This window comes from Phyllostomus discolor, chromosome 6, assembly GCF_004126475.2.
Source record: "Phyllostomus discolor isolate MPI-MPIP mPhyDis1 chromosome 6, mPhyDis1.pri.v3, whole genome shotgun sequence".
Classification (NCBI taxonomy): Eukaryota; Metazoa; Chordata; class Mammalia; order Chiroptera; family Phyllostomidae; genus Phyllostomus; species Phyllostomus discolor.
The window spans coordinates 30,290,930-30,314,337 of record NC_040908.2 but is presented as its reverse complement, the minus strand read 5'-3'; the positions used below and the strand labels follow the sequence as shown (position 1 = coordinate 30,314,337).

The following is a 23,408-nucleotide window of genomic DNA, read 5'->3' as shown; positions in this document are numbered from 1 at the left end:
CAAATTAAAGAAACTCAAATCAATGAATGCTTATTGTATCCACAACTCACTGAAGAGGCAAACCCAACATAATCAAAAGCCTACTATAACAGAAGACATCCCAGCATTCCTATTGAGTAGCTGTCATATTTAACTGTAATTATAATGACCACTGCAATGAATAGTGAAACAAAAGTAATTTCCTTACATCCTTATAATTAGCTAATCACTAGCTGTCTAATGCTCCAACTCTATTAACTAATCATTAATTTCAGATGACATCTTTCCCAACCTCTCTGTAAATCCTAGTTTGTGCAATGGGGATGATAATGTTATCTGCCCTCATACAGTTACTGTGAAGACTGAGATCATGGATATAATGTATTTAGCAAAATGCCCGACACAATGTGAGTGCTCAGTAAATAGAACCTGCTGTCAACATCAGCACTGCCACTGCCACTATCACAGAGCTAATCAAACACGACCAGTGACAGGAGGGTGTCAAACCAAGAGTGGGCTACAAAGACAAGGCAGGAAATACATTCCCCAGTAATAGGTTTTAAACATTATTAGGAGAGATAATGATCATTTCTTCAAAGATTTAGGCAAAATAATGACTAACAACTCCTGACTATAAAGCTTATTTTTCATCATCTTGGCTTGGGCACAGACAGCTCTGGAAGTATAGGTAAGGTATCCTGACCCATCCCAGCCCTGGGTCTGCGGAATAACACCTGAGGAGGGGGCACTCTCAAAAGACATATTTCTCTAGCGTTGGGTTCAACACATGCTAAGTAAAAGGACACACTTCTGGGTGTCAGTTAGCTGAATGGAGCTATGGCACTGGTTAGCGGCTACTCCCGAAAGAGATAAGGGTAAAGGGGATCCTAATCCCTCTGGTCTAAAGAAGGAGTAAGGAAGAGAGCCAAAGAACGAGGTAGGCAGTATACAAGGGTGGGCAAAACTACAACAGGTTTTTAGATGTAATACTGCAAATAGTGGGTTGGCCAAAAAGTTCATTTGTTTTTTTCTGTTACAGTCAGGCTCTAGTAGTGCTTAGCTGTCTTTAACTTCATTCAACATAATAAAATTTATATTGTGACAGCTGTCATATCAGTGTGCATTTAAAAAAAACTTACCAAATTGGTGAATTTTTATGTAGTCATTTTAGTTATTGAAGCTGGAAGGAAACATGCAACATTTTCGACATTATGCTTTATTTCAAGAAACGTAAAAGCACAACTGAAACGCACACAAAAGAGATTTGTGCAGTGTAAAAGGTGCTGTGACTGATCGAACACATCAAAAGTAGTTTCCCAAGTTTCATGCTGGAGATTTCTCGCTGGACGATGCTCCATGGTCAGGTAGACCAGTTGAAGTTGATAGTGATCAAATCGAGACATTATTAAGAACAATCAACATTATACCGCTCAGGAGATAGCCAACATACTCAAAATATCCAAACCAATAAAGTTATTGGTGAAAATGAAAAATGTGTCTTTTTATTTGACAGAAAAAATTAAACAGACTTTTTGTCCAACCAAATAATACAATAATTTGGACTAAACGATTCACACTTTCAAATCCATTTATTAGGACACAACCCTCTAACTGAATACTGGGGATATAAATATGAATATAACCTTGTCCTCCTCAGAGTATTGTCTAGTGGTCCAGATGAATTTAGCTAATAAAGGCCCTGAAGTATAAGAGAAATGCATTAAAGTCAAATAATACTTTTCAAAAAAATTTTAGCCAAGAAAATCAAAGCATGTAACATTCATCCTGAAGGAAGTAAGAAAGTTAAACACACACACACACACACAAAAAAGAAAGTTAAACACAAATAACTGTATTACTCATCACTATCCCTAGTGAATTAGCATCAGAGTTGAGACTTTAACCCAGAAAACCAGCCAAATTCCCTGCTTTAGGCACCACCAAACACTTGCCTCACCTCACAATACAAATCCCCTGTTGCATACCTTTAAAGCAGCAGAATTTGCTTGTTCATCCACAACACCTTTTTTCAGAACCTGATTCTGAGCCCGAAGCTGAAAACAGAGTAAGTGATAATTAAGTTTTAATTTAAAGTATTACTTATAGCAAAAAAATCACTTACCATTACTTTACAGGAATCATAACACTGAGTAACTATCTTCTCACATATATATGAGAACAAAAATATTAGCCCAGGGGAGGATAGAAAGTACCATCATTCTGCCACTTTACAGATAAATGCACAGTACCTTAGCTGCCCAATGAAATAAAACACATCACTTGTGGCAAAATTGCAACTAAAATCCGTATCTCTCAACTTCTAGCACATGGTTCCTTCTATGAAACCAAGTCATCTCCCTAAATAAAAACTACTATTTTCCTTGAGACTCTGGCACACCATTCACCTGTGAAATATATACAATTGGACGAATTATGGAGTAATGATTCTATAGAAAATCAAAGTGTAAGGCATCCACGTACCCAGCAAGACACTGCACCTAATATTAGTTGTAAAAAAGTCATCAAGAATGGCAAAGCTGTTATCAGGCATCAGCTGAGACAGTGAGACCAAAAGCAACTAAGAAGCAGGCTCAATTTAGAAATAATAATAATAGCAGCTAACATCCTAATGCTCATTACATACCAGCACTGTCCTAAGTGCTTTACACATAATACTTCATTAACCCTCCCAATCCTGTGAAGTAGGTACTATATTACATCCATTTTACAAGCAATGCTGAGATTCAAGCCCCAGCAGTTTTATTTTTTAAGATTTTATTTATTTTTAGAGAGGAAGGGAGGGAGAGGGAAAGAAATATCAATGTGAGAGAAACACATGGATCAGCGGCCTCTCATTCATGCCTAGGACCGAACTGCAACCCAGGCACATGCACTGACCAGGAATGGAACCAGCAGCCCTTTGCCTTGCAGAATGCTGCCCAACCAAGTGAGTCACTGGTCAGGGCCTACTCTGCCATTTTACTGGACAATACAAACTTGGGGAATTCACTTAACCTTTCTGAGACTCAGTTATATGGTCTATAATATGGGTAAATACATCTACCCGATCTTCCTTCTTCCGAGGTTGCTGTGAGAACCAGATCAAAAATATGTAAAAACACTTTCTAAACCATAAAGTGTTCCACAAAGGAAATAGAGCTCTCATTTGAGAATAGAATACAAAAGAGAATAGATATACTTACCGTAGTTTGCCTGGTACAAAACAATGCCTTAAATGATGTGGGGGAAAGAAAGAAGTAAAAGAAGTAGCCCCTGTCTTCAAAGAGCTTACAGTTTAAAAGGGAAGATGAAAGATAACTAGCCATCCTAGAATTTTCTGTTAAAAAAAAAAGCAGTTTAGACATTAAATTCTCTAAAACGGGAACTGGCAAACACTGGCCTGCCATGGACAAAACTGGCCTGCAACCCGTGGAACAGTTTGACTGGAACACAGCCACGCTCATTAGTTATGTATTGTCTGTGGCTGCTTTGGAGCTTCAATGACAGAGACAAGCAGTTAAAAACTGTACAGCCCGAGCCTAAAATATTCACTATTAGTCTCTTTACAGAAAAAGTTGGGGGACCTCTGCTCTAAAAGTTCAGAAGAAAGAAATAACACTGTAATGTTGACTTCTGTCATGTAATATTTTACTTTTAAGCAATATCAGCATACTCTTGGATAATGTGTTACCTACATAGCAAAATTCAATAAATACATTCAAACCCATCTAGCCAAAAGGCAGCAATACCACTTAGGTAACTAGTCTCATTTCATACCCCTGTCCTAACATTGATCTATGATGTCTTCTTGGAGTGGTTTTAGAAGCTCCTAGTGACTGCTTCAAAACCTAGAGATGAAGCTTGAAATCTGAACTGTAAATTTTCTGTAGGACCAGAGAACTACAGTAATAAAAAAAAAGCAAAGAACCTCACCTTTCACTTCTAAGGCACATTTAAAAGCTACCTGTAGCAAACTGAACAGCCTACTTTGTTAAAAAGGAAAAAAAAAATCTTTCAAATTACTGTTGCTTGGAATTTAATCTGATTATAATGAAAAATGATTTGGATTTTCCTTTTGAAAATAGTTTGCTAAATTAGTAATAATTCAAACATAGTTTTACTATATGCATAGAAAACGCAGCTTCCAGAAATATTTATCTAAAAATACCTTTATTATTTAGTAGGTAGAAAAGGGTGACATGGGATACTCCATTGCCACGTGAATTACACTTTGTGGCATTTGGCATTTTCCTGCCTTCCAACAGCACACTGGTGCATCACTGAACCAGCAGCTTGTCAAATGCTGACACTGCTGTGATCAGCCTGGTCTTTCACAGTCTATTTCTCCTCTCCAGCATTCACCACCGTAGGGAGGCAAACACGTATTATTCCTGCTTCAGAAATAGATATGATGACCAAATGTCCCTAATGCCTCTGAGATAAGCATGGAGACTCCAATGCACGTGGATGTATCTGAAGTCTCTGTTATGACAGGAAAATGCTCCAGAATACGGTACTGTGTGGTTCCAGCAGCCGTGCACCAAGCTCTTCCATCCCATTCAGTACACGGACAGTACCTCTGAATCCCAACTCTCAAGCCCTCTTAGTCCTTTTACACCTCATTTTTCATGGTCTTGTAATTTTCGGATTAGCTTTACCTTTACTCTGAAAGCACAGCCCTTCCTCTTTTTGACCAACCACATCCCAACTGTTGTTTGATGAGCTTATTTCCTACCTCTGGTCCTACCTCTTCCCTAAGCTTTTCCTAACCACTCCCTGTGGTCTTCCTATGGCCCACGGTGAGCTTGCACCCTCAGTTCCCCTGGCACTTACTAGTATAGTAACAAGACACCTCTTATTAAACTGTTCAGTTTTAATTTTACTTTTAAAGTAGTAAATTTTACATTTATTAAGTCACATATGATCTATGATTAATTTATAATTTCTCTACTCATCTCCCATCTGTCAACTAAACTATCCTTCATGGCAGAGACTACAGCATAATTCCTTGTATCTTTTGCCAACAATGAAAGATCAATGCTATGGATAGAGAAGGCACTCAATAAATTTTTAGAAAATCAACTTAAATAGTGTGTACAAAAGGTGTTTAAATGTAATGCATTATATACTTGTAAGAGACCGTCCTTACTGTAACAGTCCCTAAGACCCTTCTCCAAATGATTTGAGCCTCCTGGTTCTCTAAGACCATGCATCCTCAAAAGCCCTGACCAGTGACCAATGCCCTGGCCTGTTCTGTGGTTCTGGAACAGCCCAGCCTCAGTCAGGCTTATCACAAAGTTTCTCCAAGTTCAGAGTGTAGTGGTGAGCCAACTATGATCTCCCTCATGCCACTTTGACAAAATCTGTGATGGGATAACTGGCCCAAGATTAGGGATTTACTATCTTCAATCACAAACTGTTGGAAGTTTGTGGGGAAGAGAGGCGAACTGTCTATATGCATTTTCTCATCTAATTCTCAGCAATCTTCTGTGTTAGAACTACTCTCACATGGCTACCTTCATACAACGAACATTTTGAGATCTGTACATGTTTTACAACTCTGTGAAACTCATCTTTAAGCATACAGCTTTTTTTCATTACAAATCAATGTGTGCAACAGACACCCTGGAGCCCATTCCTAAGTTTCACCACAGCCCCGGCTTGCAGCTTCAGGATACTGGAGTCATCTGCAGACCCCAGCTGCAGTATCTCTGGCCTCGATGATCCCTAAAATTCCCTCCAGATCTAACATTTTAAGTATTCCAAAGTGCCAGGAATACCACTTAGTCTTTCTACCTACTCACTTGTTTCTCCCTCTGGAATGAAATAAAGTATCGGTGGCTGGGTAGTCTGTGTACCAGTGGCTGAGGTTATTTGGTCACTGAGGCAGGGAAAAAACCTTCTCCTCTCAGACCTGCCCTCAAGTAGAACTCTTTCTCCCGCTCCTGCTACCATGTAAGGTTCATTACAAAACTCCCAACCCCAACCCTTGCAGTCTAGTTGCCCCATCAGTCACTGAATGTGCAAGTCAAGTGAACTAAAGAGGAAGAGTAAGACAACCCTTGTCTTTCCAAAGCCCTGCTATTCAAAGTGTGGTCTGTGGACGGCTGCAGCAGCATCCCTGGGAGCAGAATCTGAGGCCCCACCCCAGGCCTACCAAACCAGAATCTGCAGTTTAACAAGGTCTGCAGATGAGTCACACGGACATTTACATCGGTGATGCACTGGTCTAGGGGCTGAGCTAGCACTGTCCAACACGTCCCTCCTTAAATTATTTGAAATGAAATAAAACCTAAAATTGAGTGCTTCAATGGCACTAGCTGCTACATTTCAAGTGCTTGACAGCCTCACATGGCTAGTGGTTACCCTGCTGGGCAGCACAAATACCGAACACCTTCGCTCTCATGCAACATTCCAGCTTTAGCAGTCAACCCTGCACATCAGCGTAAAAATTTAAAAGTAATAATATAATAACCCTGTTTCTCTTACAGGAGGGGGTGATTAATCAGGTTTCCAGGCCCCACTACCTGGAAAGCAAACACAGACTCACAACTGACCTTTCCCCTATATCAGTAGCTCTATATCTGACTCGTTCCCAAATGCAATATCCTTCATAACTAAGAGAAGCATCAACTGCAAAACAAACTGTTGTAGTAGTAATTTATGCTTGGTTTTCCCATGGGTTATTATTGCCTCAAAAAGAGTTCTTAAAAGATTATCTTTGAGCAAAAGCTCCTATACTGGTATCGTTCCTTGAGCAACAGTTCTCAAACTGATGTGCATCCAAATCACCAGAGAGGTTTGTTTCAGCACAAACTAATGGGTTTCACCACCAGTTTTAGTTTCAGCAAGTCCAGGGTGGACCCAAGAAGTTGTTTCCAGCACATGATGCTGACCCAGGGGCAGCACTTTGAGAACCAATGATCCAGTTAGAACTTGAAACTTTACACACACAACTCGGTGCCAGACAAGAATGCAGGAGCCCCTGCGGAAAGCAGGCTGAAACCCAACAAGCCAGGACTGCGTGCACTTAGCCTCCCTTCTCCATAATGAGATATACCGGAGCCTCAGAAGCAAAGCAGGCCATGGAAGAGACAAGAAGTAAGAAATGCTCTTGGAGTCTTCATCAACAGTGTAGTAACTGAGGCCTTGATCAGCTTTCCTTCACACCGCAAAGAGGCAGCTTCATGTATTAACTTCATGAGCCTCTGAAAATCAGCTTCTACACACCTTTCTCCTCTCCAAACCCTATTAAACCTGAAATTTTAAAAGCCTCCAGTGATAACCTCTTAATTGCCCCCAACCACCAGGGTCTTACACTCCACTTTCACTTCATGTTTTGGCAACTTGCCTGCCTCAGCAATTTCCACCTGCTTCGGCCTCTATGGTTCACCTTTTACCTTGCTCAACTCTCAGTCTCCTTAATGCGATCTCCTCAGACTTTCTGCCTTCTCAGAAAGAAAGACAATTATGACCGCAGTTCTTAAGCAAGCAATGGGCTCCCTCCTGGAACACAGGCTGAGATCTGATTTATGTAAGAATGAGAAGATCCAATGTGGCTCAGTTGGTTGGAGCGCCATCCCCTACACCAAAAGGTTGGCGGTTCAATTGTCGGTGCTTACAGGTTCGATCCCTGGGCAGGGTGAACATGGGAGGCAACCAATCAATGTTCCTCTCTCACATCAAGGTTTCTTTCTTTTTCTTTCTCCCCCCCTCTCTCCCCCTCCCTCTCTCTCCCCCCCTACCCTCTCCTCTCTTCTAAAATCAATAAACTTCTTTAAAAAAATTTTTTTTTAAAGAATGAAAAGATTCTATACATGTTCTTGCTTTAGGAATCATGTTTGTTCCTCTTTTAATATGTAGGTCTCCTTATACAGATTATAAAAGGAAATCTTTTTTTCTTTATATACTAACTGGATTTCAACAACAGCACACAATTTCTCCATCAAGTAAAGTAATAAAAAGGTAGACTACTCCTTCCACGGAATCAGAGCTGAAGGTAGCATAGCTCTTATCTAGAAATTCCTTGACATTAGAATTGGCAAGAAATAAAAAGCACGTGAGACTCTAGCCAAGCAGCTCAGTTGGCTGGAGTGTTGTCCCAACATGCCAAGGTTGTATGTTCAATCCCCAGTCAAGGCACATACTCCAATCAACCAATGAATGTATAAATAAAGTGAAACAATAAGTTCATGTTTCTTCCTCTCTTCCTCTCTCTCTGCCCCCCTCTAAAATCAATTAATATTTTTTTAAAAGGCACACAAAATCTTTTGACCAATCTTTGTTCTCTTGTGTTGAGATTTCCATCACATTAAAATTAAAAGGATGAAAAATGGCCTGGCCCAAGAAGAAAGAATAACCTCTGTCCCGCTGATCTGTAACAGTCTCCTTAGCCTCTCCTCCTTCTCTTGTCACATCCTTCCCACAAATGTCCCTCAAAGAGTCTCCCTAAAGTAGTCTACCCTGATTCACTCTTAAAGTTCAACTATCATTTTCATGGTAATTATTCCAAAAGTTCTTGCTTTTATCCTGAATTTTAGCCAGTCCATCTTCACTAGAAGTTTTCAGCAATTACCCAACATCAATCACCTCAAGCTATTACTTTGTGAATAACTTTAACATGACTTTGAACCTCAAAATTCTATGATTGCATCTAAACTTTAATTTACCCTTTCACTTCAAAATGGCTCGCCTTTCAGCCCACCCTCTGCTGTCAGTGGCAGTCATGTTCCCTCATCTCAAAACTTCAAGGTCAACTCTGTCTTCTTCCCTCACTTACCACGGCCCACAGAATGAATGAGACAAAAGGATGACCATCTCATACATTCCATATACCTGTCATAAGTGTAGTGCTATGCAAAAAGCAGACGCTCAGACAAGAAGTAAGCTAAAAAGTACTTTTTAACCGTAATTCCTAAATCTAGGGCCCCTCTCCATCTCACTGTCACTATCTTTATTTAACCCTATGTTCTTCTCCCTCAAACTATTCCAACAACCTACAGTCTGGTCTTCTTTTCACTACTCTTTCCCTACTTAAATCCGTCCTCCAAATAGTTACGTTTCCTTCCTAAAAGTAATGTTATACCCCTCCCTAAAAACCTTTGGTTTCTCTATTACTCAAAAGCTAAAGTTCAAATTTCTTGACATCCACATCCCCTGATAATCAGGTCCAAATGACCTCTCCAGCCATATCTCACCCTCTCTGCCACGCATCTTAACGTGCTTTCATGTCAGCGAACAGAACCTGTCCCTTTGACTGGAACGCCACCATCCTTCCCTCCCTCTTCCCTACTCCCCAATCTGAGTAACTCCTACCCTTACCCTCCATCTCTCCTGTGCTCCCACTGAACTAACACTTCTCATAGTGTATTATAATTATGAGCAATGTTTGAACATTCTATTAAATGGATCTCCTCTAGCTGGAACTCTGCCTCACTCAACCAATTCTGGCAGACTGTTTACAGGGCGCACATAACAAGTATCTGTTGAACGAAAGAGCTTAAACATCCCCCCAAAACCCTCAAATACGTCAAAGTTTGTATTACTTTCTTTAGGTTATTCAATTTTTCATCAATACAGTCACTGCTCAAAACAGTTTCAGAACTTCCCTTTGCCATTTGGTATTGCCTTCTGAGTTTGTTTACTTTCTGGAGAAGAAAATCAGTCCCCTTACTTTATACTCATGAATTGTTTTCACGCCAAAACAGTAGAGCCAAGTTCGTGTACTCCTGCCATTCTCCACCCACCCCGCTCCATCACACGGATTTGCTCCAACTTCTGGCCCTTCCAAACAACAAAATATTCCTTCAAAGGATGAAAGCTGTCACCACTGACATTGTGTCACAGGGTCTTAGGACAATTTCAAATGGAAATGCAAGAAACTGTGTCACTGGCAGCACCGCTGGAGTTAAGTATAATGTCTCAAAAGGCTCCCATTCGATAGTGAAGACTAATGTGCATGTTTAGACACTGGTTTGATTTTTTCATTTCACCTTACTGAACATTTGTTAAATAAAATCATTAAAAATGTCTCAGTTTCTCCAAATTGTAAAAAGGGGGCTAAGTTTTTCCACTGCCCTCATGAATGCCACTGTCACTGAAAACTAAGGTTAATGACTGCTAAATCGTACCTTTCCGCTTTTATAACTTCAATAGGATATTTCTTAAGACAGAAACACCCTCCCCAGAAGCAGCCCTTTTCAAAGGGAAGGGTACCATCATTTAAAAGACTGATACCACAAATATGACAAACAGGCCTAATTTAACATGTACTGAACACCTGCTGGGTGCCCTGCCCCACTCCAGGTGATGGAGGGAAGAGAGAGAGAATGCCACAAGCGTAGAAATCAAGCTTTCAAAATCATTTCCAGACATCTTGCTTATCACTGAACACATCATAACCACCATGTCTGGTGAAGCAGTTTACACCCATGACTCTATTTACCCTTCCGCATTGAACGGGGGCAGATAAATCTCTTTATGGTAACACCATCCCTCTGGGATGGAAGGAATCTTGATCTCCATCACTGGGCTGGGAAAATTGAGGAAACAGCACCCCCCCGTCCAACACTGAGGCAGAGGCCAGGATTTCTGACATCCCAGTTCCACGCCCGCTAGTTCAGTGAGAAGGAAGAATCAAACTCCTGCTACTTCCCGCAGAAACGCACACGAACCCAGACACCACCAGCTCCATCTCTAGGGAGCTGCAGGTGGAGGATCGGTAACCGTGGGCAAAGGAGGCGAAGGAGAGAGGTGGAGTGTCCTCGCGTGCTCCTCCGCGGTATCCCACCGTCCCGACAAGTCAAGGCAACCCGAGGCCGCAGGGCCAGGGACCCCCTAATCCCCGCCCATGATGGGTACCTTCGAGTACTCCTGAGCCAGCTTCTGGTACTTCCCCTGCAACTCTGCCGAGGCCATGGCCCCTCCCGCCCTGTCCAGGCCGGGCTGCCCAGGCCGTTCAGCCCCCGCCCCCCGCCCCCAACCCCAGACACGCTCCAGTGTACGGCTCAGCCAGCGCCTGTCTGCTTCGCCACCGCTGCCGCCGCGCCTCCTCCTCCACTTCCGGGTTCGCCCAGGGGTGGAGCGACTGCCGGAGGCGGGGCGACGTCTGAACGTCACCGCCCCACCCTCTTGCGCCCAAGCACGTGCGCGCGCAGCCTCTCTGGCTCGCCAGGGTTCAGTCTTTGGGAGCAGAGGACGCCATCTTGACGCATGGTCCAGGATGGCAACTTGGAATGGAGAAGGAGAGTCAAGAGGGGAAGAGAATGATGAGTCCACAGAACGGGCGGGGAACCAAGGAAAGGGGCGGTGGTTGCGAAGAGCCGCGGACCGGAAGAAACATTCTAAGCGTAACAAGAATTCTGGCCGGCCCACGCTTCCCTCCCCCTCTGGTTCCCATGGCAACCGTCTGGCACTTGATGGTTCCATCTTTCAGAATCTACAGGCAGAGAAAGACCTCTGTATTCCGCTATCTCTTTATCCGGATGTGGTAGCAGCACTGGTCATGCTCTGAATTGTAAACTCTCAGACCTCTCCTGAATTTATAACACTGCTCCACACCAGACAAACCCTTATTGTTTTATATTTTGACATTGAGATTTCTTTGTGTTCTTTCTCTACCCAGTCCATCCGCTGCCCCTATACGCAAAACACATCAGAGCCTTTTTCAGTGTGTTGGTTAAAAAGCCATTACAAATTTCAGGAATGGTAACCTACGCATGCAAATAGGATGGATGTTAATGACAAATAAGTGGAGAATTGAAACAAAAAGTATTTTGCCTGAGCTATTTTTATACCACTTTTGTTTCATTTAACAGCTTGCCTCTACTCATTTATTAAATAAGTTTTGAGGACCTATTATATGTTAGATGTTCTTGGCATTGTGCTTACTGCTAGACAGAAATGTTCATTGGTAGAGGAATGAAATAAATTCAGAGTATATGTTTGCCATAAATTACAACACGGCAGTTAAAACTAATGACCTACAATATATCTGTATATATCAACATGATAAAGCACTATATTTAACATCAAATTGTCAGTATACTATAGCATGAAAACATACATTTAAAAAGCACGAAGCAATACTTGTTACTGAAAACAGAAACATGTACAAAAATAGAAAAACAAAAACTCACATTTTGGATAGTGGCTTCCTCTAGTAAGAAAAGGAGAAAGGAATGAAACAGGAGAACAAAGGAACATACACTGTTAATTTTATTTAATTTTTTTAAAGTAAATAGAATGTTAAAATTTATTATCTAGATAATAGGTACAGGGATGCTAGTTACATCGGCAATTTAGAATGCTTGCAATTTACCATGATTAAAAAAACTACTTGTGCTCTCCCAGGTTCTTGTTTGGCTATGAATATACCTGGGATTTTATAGTGAAAGGCTAAACCTATGTGTACTTTTCAGCCACTGTAATGTGTAAAAAGATTACAAACTTTTAACATGTTTATATTTTTCAATTTAATAACCATGTAGTATTGTTCAGCAAACTTTAAGAACAACAATTTTATTACTTCCACTACTATTACTGTTATTATTATTATTATTATTAGTTTTCCATTGCACCACCAAGCAATGAAATTAAATATTGCACATGCCTTTCTGTGGTTTGTAATGTAATGGAATGTTCAATCATTTAAAAATAAAATGCCATCTCAAAAATGACATCCCAAAGAAAGAATGTGCAACTTTGGCTACAGGGCCTGTATAAATTCATTTTACTGTATTGAGAAATTTATTTTCCATTGCTTAATCTAGTGATCCTGTCAGATACATTGTTTCAAGTCTTAATTGATAAGTCTGAATACATTAAAATTAAGACTCTTTTCCTCAAAGACACCATTGAGTGAAAAGGCAAGCCACCGAGTGGGAGATGTTTGCAACATATATATCCAACGGAGGTCTCATCCAAGTACATAAAGAGCTCTTACAAATCAGTAAGGAGAAAGGCAGGCAACCAATTAGAAAAGTGGACAAGAAACTTCAACAGGCATTTCACAAAAGAAGATACACAAACAGTCATTAAATGTACAAAAGGGTATTCAGTTTCATTAGTACTCAGAGGAAGTGAAATTAAAACCACAGTGAGATACCATGCACACCACACTAACGGCAAAAATTTAAAAGACTGACAAGGGTTAGGATATGGAACAAGAGAAACTCTTGTAAAATATTGGTAGGAATATAAACTGGAACAATCATTTACAAAAAGTATTTGGTGAGGGGTGGGGTGTATGGAGGTGGGCAAAGGGGTAAAAATTGTGACAACTGTAATAGAATGACAATTTTTTAAAATCTTAAAAGAATTTGGTATTATTGACTCACCTGAAAACATATATATTCATCAAACTAAACAGCAACTTTTGAAAAATGGAAATACAGCTACAGTTAGCTGTATATGTTAACAGTTAACTATTAAATAGGTAACAGTATGAACTAGGTAAAAATGAAAAAATGATTCAGAGCAAAACAAGCCATATCCCAAAACAATTACATTGTATGACTCCATTCGTGTAACATTCAAAACAAGGCAGGATTCAACTAGAGGGAGGGTTCAGGGATGCATGCTTGGGTAATAAAACTAGAAAGAAAAACAAGTGAGAACCATGAAAGTCAAGCGCTTGATTACTTTTTGGAGGGAAGAGGGAGATAACTATTGCGCTTCAGACATGTTGGTAATGTTCTAATTCTGTGTAATAGTTATACAGGTGTTAACTTTGTGATAATTCCTCATAAGATACATTTTTGTTTTGTGTACTTCTTTGTATGGGTGTTACATTTCACAACAATAATTTTTTTTAAAACCTTGATCGTCTCATATGCTTCCAGCAATAGTTCCCAACCTGTAAGTGGTGTGAGTTAAGGTGGCTTTGAGTTATTATAAATATGCGAGTTCTGTGATGATCATTAAAGCATTTAAAAACATACTGTCTTAGGTTTTTCTTTTTCAGTTGCAGGTGTCAGAAACTGACACTATTTCACCCAAAGGTGGAAATTTACTAAAAGGATGTATGGCTAGATTATGGAACAATAGGAAGACATGAGGAGCTGCAGGACCTCAAGAACAACTTAGACCAGGGACCATAATGCTCCTGCAACTTTCATCCTCTCTGTCTATGCTGCTTCCTGCTGCTGGGCTACCTCCTCTTCTGCTGGTGGCAAGCATAGCAGCCCTTGGGTCCTGGGCCTTGTCTCACAACTTTCCCTCCAGAGATGAACTAGGTTGCTTAGTTTCAGTTTACAAAAACACAAGGAAGAGCTCTGCTGGCCCACCTTGGGCAAGGTACATCCCTGGGTCAGTTAGCTCTGGCATGAGGTCTCAGTCACATCAGACAGGCAGGGCAGCTGGGAAAATCCCTAGGCGATGAATAAACCAAGAGAGACTATGCTCTCCTCAAATGAAGACTTCTGTGGCGGGTTAAGCAAGGGACCATCACTAGAGAGGCTGTGAGGCCCAGAAACCTGCCTGATGCAGATCTAAGATCCCCTGCCCTGACCTCAAAGGCACTGTACACTCTCCACACTCCCAGACACGATCTAGGAGGTGAGAGGGAGAGGACAACACTCAGAACAAAGGAGCATTTTGTGAAGGGAGGGACTGTTATACACTAAAAGAAAACTGTTTTGACTAAAAAAACTGGGAAATTATTAACCGATAAAGTAGGCTTTCCCCTTCCAATGGATAGAACATTGAGGAAAACCAGATCTGTCATAGAAAAAGAAATTCCTTTCTTTTCCCTAGGAGAAAGGTTATTCAGTAATTCAGTGTTTGTGGTGATTTTATCACCACAACTACTGCAAATCATGGGACTCAACTATATATAGCTAGAGAAAAGTGTGGAACTTCCCTTGGTCACACAAACAGTGATCAGGTGTGCCATTGGCTTACTTAGATGATATTGTCAGTCTCTGAGTGAGCATTATTTCCTGGTACAGCAGAGACGTGTTTTCCATCCTTGTATGCATTGGAAAATCAAGAACTTCCTTTAAGCTTCAAAGCTCTATTTTCTGAAATCATAGTCTACTTCACAATAACCTGTGGGTATGTAGCAGACACCACAGTGACGTTGAAAGGCCAGCTAGCCCCACAAGCGTCTGCCCTTGAGGTCACTGAGATAACTAAGTTACGGTTTTCTCTGGCCTGGTTTCACAGTCCTCAAGGCTGGTCACCACTCTTGATTATTGAGATAATGGACAACAGAGTTTATATAAGAAAAGGATTAAAGAAGGCAACTTATGGGCCTTATATTATGACATATTGTCCTTGTTGTTATTTATATTTTTAATCCAGTGGGAAACACCTATCACTCTACTATGAAATTAAAGTAAGATGGGGGGGAGGGCACGGGGAGGAAACACTTTCCTCCACATGATGTTCTCTTGAGCAGCTAGCTCCAAAGTTCAGGTTTTGTAATGAGTAGTCAGTGAGGAAAAATCTGTAGATATGCAACTTTGAGGAACTCTACTAAAAACAGAAATTCTAGACTTTGAGGTTTTGCAACTTCTTCCTTTGGCCATGCCCTCAAACTTTGCCTGTCTCCACCTCAGCAAGAAAGGATAATAGATTAGGCACAGAGCCCTGACAAACCTTGTCCAGAGTCACATGGCAGACAATGGCAGAAGCAAAACTAGAACCCAGGTCCCTTGCCTTTACTGCAGACTGTATTTTCTCTGTTAAGTGCCACTTGTGGGAAACCTTGGCCATTCAGCTTAAATGATCAGAAGGTGAATGAACCCTAGATTAGGAGGGAGAATGCCAAAGGGTGGATTACACTGCTTGATATTTGTTTGGACTTGGTCCTTTGTGAAACAGATAACATTAGAGCTGTTTAGGAGAAAGGGGCAGAAGTGACCTGTTAATGTGGATCATCTTGATAACCTATTAGAGGTTAATCTTGATAACCTGTTACACTTTGATAGTAAAGAGTTGTGTTTTCTTAAGCATAGAGCCTTCACTTCTCTCCCTTCTCCTGCCTGTGAATGCTGGTCTTGCCCTTCCTGCTGGAGAGCTGGCCTGCTGTGAAACAGAGGATGTGTACTGAGGAACAATGGGTGATAAAACTAGATATGGGGAGACAGGACGTACTGGCTTTTTTATTTTAATAGTTCCTAGTTTATTGTATTTTTTTTCATTACCATTTATCCCCCTTATACTCTCTTCCACCTCCACCCCCTCCCCATCAGCAACTGTTGACACTGTTATCTGGCCCATGAGTTATTTTCTTTTTTGCTCAATCCCTTCACCCTCCACCCCTCCAGAATGGACCGGCTTTAAATCTGGCCTTTTGGCAGGGGGTTGGGGGGAGGTAGAAGAGGAAGAAAGTAAAGATTTAACTTTCACATTTCTGGAAGTCCACTGTGAATACTACGATGTGGACATCCTCAGTGTGTGTTGGGGGAGAGGGGGTGCAGAGCAGGGAGGGAAATGCCTAACATAAAATTTACCATTTTTACCTGGCTGGTGTGGCTCAGTGGATTAAGTGCTGGCCGGAAAACCAAAGGGTTAGCAGTTCAGTTCTCTATCAGGGCACATGCCTGGGTTGCAGGCCAGGTCCCCTGTGAGGGGCATATGAAAGGCAACCACACATTGGTGTTTCTCTCCCTCTCTTTCCTTCTCCCTTCCCCTCTCTCTAAAAATAAATAAAAAGTAAATAAAATCTTTTTTAAAATTTACCATTTTTCCAGTGTCATTAAGTAGATGCACATTGTTGTACAATAATCACCACCATCCATCTCTAGAACTTTTTCATGTTTTCAAACTGAAACTCCTATTATTAAATACTTACTCTTTATTCCTCTTTCTTCCCAGCCCCTGGCAACCATCATTCTGTTTTCTATTTCTCTCCATTTGACCACTATAGTATCTCGTATAAGCAGAATCATACAATCTTTGCCCTTTTGTGCTTGCTTGGCTCATATCATTTAGCATAAAATTTTCAAGTTTCCTCCATGTCGTAGCATGTATCAGAATTTCATTACATTTTAAAGCTGAATAATACACCACATTGTATGTATTAATTCACATATAAATAGACATTTTTTAAAACAATAGTCAATCTTAAATGGGTGCAAAGTAGTATCTCATTGTGGTTCCAATTTGTGTTTCCCTCATGACTTGTGATGTTGAACATCCTCTCATGTGCTTATTGGCGTCCTTGATTTCTAAAGATGCTTTACCACTACCCATTGCTTATTTGCTTTCTCTATGGCAAATTTCACCTTCTCATTCCTTGCCAGTATTATACAGAGGGGCAGAGTAAGGGCACAGGCCTCTGACTCCGTAAGGTTTTTGTAGCCTTTCTCCACAGCTCTACAAATAGTACCCATTTTCATTCAGGCCTCCCCTGAGGCAACAGGTCTACCAAAGAATGGACTCCTAACTGTCTTCCATGGCTCCAGGCAGCTCCTTTTCTTGCCAAGGACTGCTAGCTTCATAGGTTAAAAACAGCCTCTGTGTTCCGCAGGAAAACACCTGGCCCATTTACCTTCCCCACACTCTGCTTCCCTGGTTGTGATTTTCAATCAGCTTCCCCAGCATGCCTCTGTCTCTGAGCACACCCCCCCTCCTGCTCACTTTAAATGGCTTCCCTGCTCCACACTGTCTGACAAATGCTTTTAAACCCTGATTCATTCTTTTCTCTCTGTTATCCTTTTTCTGATGTCATTTGGCATTTTAAAAATCTGAGCCATTATTGATAGTTATTTTCTTTAAATTGTGAAGGATTTTTAAAAAACATATTTAGGCCATATTTAGACATGTGCCCTTAACTAAACTGCAAAATCTTTAGGGTGAGAACTGTGTCTTATTCAGCCCTTCAAGGCAAAAATCACTTGAAACCAGGAGATGAAGGGATGCTGGGGAAGTTTACGCTGCAGGGGACAAGGCTGCCACCACCTGTGTCTACAGATCAGGCTCAGCATCTTAACTAAGAGGGGCAACCGTACAACATGAGCTTTCCAGTGAGATGTAGGATAAACTACACAGCACCGTGTCAGAAGCATCCTTGTCAAAACATTTAAAGTGAATCTCATCCAGGTTTTAGATCAAACTAGTTTATAAGAAACACAGGGTTAGAGGCATAAGTTAAGAGACACCACAAGGAAGCTGATGGATATATGCAGAACCCAGAACTGCTGGACAACTAGAAAAGTGGAAGAGCGGGGAGTGCTTAAAAGAGGCTTGGGGCTTTCTTACAAAGTTAAACATACACACTCACTGTGAGTAGTTATTCTACTCCAGGGTATTTACCCAAGAGAAACAAAAATACATGTCCATGTAAAAATTTATAAAGAAATAATCATGGCAGCTTTTTTCATAATACTCCAAATTGGAAGCAACTCAGAAGTCCAACAACAGAACTGTACATAAGCAAATTTTGATACACACATACAATGGGATAGTATTCAATAAAAGGAACATGCAACAATGGGGATGGACCTCAAAAACACTGTGCTGAGCACAAGAAGCTTACTCACAAAAAGGAACGTACTGTATGTTTCCATTTCATATGAAATTCTAGGACAGGCAAAATTTATCCGTAGTGAAAGAAATCAGAGCTGCGGTTGGGGGTGGAGACAGCTGACAGTGAAGGCACAGGAGGAAAGTTTCTGATGTGATGGGAATGTTCTCTATCTTGATAAGGATGTAGGTTGTCTGGTGTATGCTTCGATCAAAACTCACTGAATTGTATGCTTAATACCCGTACAGTTCACTATACAGGGTGGGGCAAAAGTATGCTTTCAGTTGTTCATATAGAAAGTAATACAATAATGAATAAGTAATAATACAAAAATAAACTCTGGGTTTTGCATACTCACAACTGCAAACCTACTTTTGGCCCACACCGTGTATAAGGATAAGTTAATTAAGAAGGAAGGAGGAGAAGGAGAGAGAGATGGAGATAGATGCCCCCAAGGGATTATACATTTTTAGATGTGATAATGATAAGTGGTTATAAAAAATGCTTAGTTTTTAGAAATGCATTCTTAACTACAGTACAGTATGTAGGGCAAAGTGACATAATGTCTGGGCTATAAAATTTAAGGGACAAAGCAACTAAAAATTAGTGGTATATACAAAGCAGGAGTGACAAAGTCTTGATAATGCCAGGACCTGGATACGTAGCAAATATATGGGAATTTATTCATTTTGCCTGTTTTTGTGTATATTTGGAACTTTTTGTAATAAAAAATTGAACTGTCCTGTATGAACACAGAGATAATACCCAGAATGTAAAAGCAAACAGTATATGGAAACTCTCAAAGTTATGTTCTCTTTCCTCCTCAGACCAAAAATCAATTCTTCCTGTTTTTTCTCTGCTTTGGCATACTTTTCACTGTTGATTAAATTCACACATTCCAAGATCATGATTACGAATGGATTATACTAATCAATTTAATTTCACATTTCAACCAACAAATATTTACTGAGAAAGAACCATTAATGTGCCCCGCTGAGAACGTTCCAAAACACCACCTATTCTCAATTATCCTCCTGCCCAGAGGAATAGCTCACTGGGCTAAAATGGTTCTTTCTACCTTGTATAGTTTCCTGTTGCCAGCAGGGGGCGCGCCCTCACCGAATTTGCTTTCTGGAACGATTTAAAAAATCAGACCCAGAGCTTGAGTAGCTGGTTACTTCTTGGTGCTCCCATGACCAGTGTGTGTGATTGTTTAGACACGTCTCTGGTGACCTCATCCCACTACACTTGGGTCTTTTTGAGGAAACAATTAGCCTGTTTGAACAGAACAGGTAAAGCAAATTAGTAACTGGAAAATTACTAAGTCGTTCTACAAGGCCTGTTGGGACATCCTGTATCTCCTTGAGGCTTAGGGTTTGGGTGTGGACACTTCTTCCTTACTTGATGGCTGAGAAAAGAGCGAGTCACTCCTCCCTGCAGAGTGCAGCCTCTTTTTTTGTCCTGCGTAGGCAGAGTGGGTGTGGAGCAGCCCTCCCTGGACCTGGGCTTCCCTGGGGCCTCAAGATACACGTTCAGAAGCCTCTGTGGCGAAGGCTCCCGAGAGGTGGCAACTGCTTCAAACTGCCATGTGCTCAGCGAACCCCAGGAGCTGATTCTCCCCGGCCTTCTGGCCGCATTTGGCCATGTGCTGAGAGACCAGTGGATTCCAGGAGTGCCAGTGGGTCCCATGAGCAACGTGCTTGAGAAGACACGGCTTGGGGGAGAGGATGGCAAAAGGAGGAATCTCTCTTATTCTCTCTTTGATCCTGCTACTCACAGCTCAAGGAAACCCTTCAGGGAGAGTGGGAAACTTTTTTTAAGTTTAATTTAATTTTAGAGATCGGGGAAACTCTGATGTCTCCCTGTGGCTTTCAGGGTAAGAAACAGATCCTTGACGTGGCCTACCGGGTCTGCACAATTAGCCCCTCCTACCTCCTCAGTCTCGTCCAGACCACGCTCCCCGTGTTCCGTGGAGGCCAGTCAGTGTGGCCTCTCAGTTCCTGGGCTGCGCTGTGCCTGCCAACACGTTGCTCCCTCTGCCTGACACGCCCCTGCCCGTGTCTCCTCCACTCTCCCAGCTGACTGCCTCTGGGAAGAACTCTTCCTGGACCTGAGATTTTCCTATAAAGCTTTGGCCACAAACCATAATCCCATCCTTCTGATTCCCCCAGTGGTCTCTAAGCAACCTGTAAAGTCTTTCCATAATACTTCTGGGAAAATTAAAAACACTTCAGACACATCTCTACCCCAGCGGTGAACCAGTAAGTGAAGATATGAAAGGTTCCTGCCCGGCCCTTCCCCCAAAGACCCCAAGGAGACTTGGAAACAATCTAAGTGTCCCTCATCAGATGAACAGACACACACATATGCACACACAGTGAGATACCACACCATTCAGCCGTAAAAAGGGGAATCCTGCCATTTGTGACAACATGGATGGACTTTGAAGGCATTATGCTAACTTCAGTAAGTTAGAGAAAGACAAATACTTTATGATCTCACTTACATGTAGAATCTAAAAAAAAAGTCAAACTCATAGAAAAAAGATTAAATGTGTAAATAGCAGAGGTAAGGGGTGGGGGCAGGGGAATTGAATGAAGGTTATCAAAAGATACAAGCTTTCATTTATAAAATAAGTACTAGGGGCATAACATAGAACATGATGACTATAGTTAAATTGTCATATAGTAAATTTGAAATTTGTTAAGAGAGTATATCTTAAAAGTTCTTATCACAAGGAAGAATTTTTTTTGTATCTCTATGAGATGATAGATATTAACAAAACTTTTGTGGTAACAATTTTATATATTTTTTAAAGAGTTCATTTATTCATCCCCAGAGAGGGAAGGGAAGGAGAAAGAGAGAGAAAAACATCAATGTGCGGTTGCTGGGGGCCGTGGCCCACAACCCAGGCATGTGCCCTAACTGGGAATCAAACCCGAGATACTTTGGTTCGCAGCCTGAGCTCAATCCACTGAGCTATGCCAGCCAGGGAAACAATTTTATATTATATGTAAAACAAGTCGTTATGCTATACACTCTCCAAAGCCATGGTGGTCTGGTAAATTGGGTCTCAAAAAAGAAGCCCTGGTGTTTTATCATTTGCCAATTTCTGTGGTGTAAATACTCCTACCTATTCCAAGCTCCCCATGTGACTGGGCTATGCACAATGCCCACATCTTCTGACTTAAGTAACACTTCAGTTAAGGTGTGTGTGATGTAATGAGAACGGACTGGGCCAGTACTTGGAGACTGGCATAACACAAGCCATGCAAAGCCCAAATTTGTCTCTTACCATAGCTGTGTGGGACCTTTCCAAGATGCTACTTTTTATAGTGCCATAAACCCCCTGGTCCCAGACCCTGGTCTACCCATCCTGGAGAAAGATGACTCTTGCTGTCCTTCAAATCGTCTCCCACCCCACAAATGCCTGCTCTTCTTCTCCAAGTCCAGGATGTACATGTACATCTTCCACATAGTCCCATAGACTGTTCTAGATGGATCATGAAGTCAGACCCCACCTACACCACTGCATCCAGTTTTACTTATTCAAGTGAAGACTTCAGTTGTATTTCATACTTGTAAGGTTTGTTTCTCCAGTGAGCCCGTGCATGAGCTCAGGGGACACCAGAGCTGGACTCTCAGAGGCTCTAAGGGATACTTGCAGTTCTCAGATAATGATCCAAACCCCCAAAGCAAAAAAGAGACGATCACCTTTCATGCTATGATTCTAAAGACAGCATTCATCCATTTCCTTTAGAAATGGACTCTCTGTAAGAGAGCTGAGCCAAAACAGTGTGTGTGTGTGTGTGTGTGTGCGCGCGCGCGCACACGCACACGTGTGCCTGTTTGTAGGTATGTGTCTGTCTGTAGATGTGTGTCTGTTTTTGAGACTATAAACATATATGACCATCATTTACTAGATGCCTCTGGGCACCAAGAACTTGATATTCTCACTGAATCCTCACTACAGCCCAGTGAGGAAAATGTTACAGTGGAATCTGATTAATAAGTCTGCTACAAGCTAGTCGTGGGAATGACATGCGACTTTTTGATTCATTTTCTCTTAGGAAATGTTCAATGATTTTTAAAGCGAAGCCAAATTTTTCCACTTTGCCACTTTTATGAGATAACACTGTGCTGTAATTCAGACTAAGCCCTACATGATAACCAAGCTTAATAAGAAAACTACAGATGCATTGCTGCATTGAAACATTTTTAATGAATGATAACATTAGCTATGAACAGCTCTAAGTCAAAAGGGTTTATGAAATTAGAGTGTTCACTTCAGTAACTATAGATTGTGAAAAATAACTCCTGAGCAAAAAGCAAAAAAATAATAATACCATCTGTGTTAAATGGGTACGGGTGTGCTTTGGTAACTTGTACTAAACTTTCCTTTAAGAATACATGTTACTGAATGTTTCAGTCGCTACAGTGATACTCAGGGAAGCAAAGAGACTTGCCCAGGGTCATACAAGCTTGGTCTCTTGACTCCCTTTGTCTGCCTGTTGCAGGACAGAGAAAGTCATGCAAGAAGCACAGCATCTCTGCCCTGCATGTGGGCATGAGCTGGGGCCTGGGCTCCTTGCAGTTCAGGTTGGAAATCCCCAGGAAACAGTCATCATAAACCAACCCTAAGCCAGGAGCAAATGAGGATGAATCTTTCCAAAGGAGCCGTTGTTCTGGAGCTCACTGACCCTCACTTCCTTTCTGGACCTGAGCACATTTCACAGCTGATTCCAAAATGTAGCTGGAAAAGGGCCCCTGGCAGTCACAGGATGGTCATCAGGCAAACACTTCACTTCCCACATCCTCAGAAATGATGACACCTTCACTGGTGTTTGGTTTCTGTTGCCTGGCAACGGCCATCTCCAAGCAGTCCCTCTCCACTGCATCTCTTAAAGACAGGCTGGGGAAGGCGGTTGACCAAGATATTTCCTAACCCAAAGTGGAA

General features: G+C 41.5%; 1 protein-coding gene across 1 annotated transcript in view; it reads right to left on the bottom strand.

Annotated features, from left to right (window-relative positions):
* PPP1R21 (protein phosphatase 1 regulatory subunit 21) overlaps window positions 1–11,037 on the bottom strand; it is a 59,982-nt gene extending 48,945 nt beyond the window's left edge. The window contains exons 1-2 of the mRNA XM_028515866.2: window positions 10,840–11,037; window positions 1,965–2,033 (exon numbers count right to left, since the gene is read on the bottom strand). Of these exons, the coding sequence (XP_028371667.1) occupies window positions 1,965–2,033; window positions 10,840–10,896 (126 nt within the window). The 5' untranslated portion in view covers window positions 10,897–11,037. The remainder of the gene's footprint in view (window positions 1–1,964; window positions 2,034–10,839) is intronic.
* Between the last annotated feature and the right edge of the window lie 12,371 nt (window positions 11,038–23,408).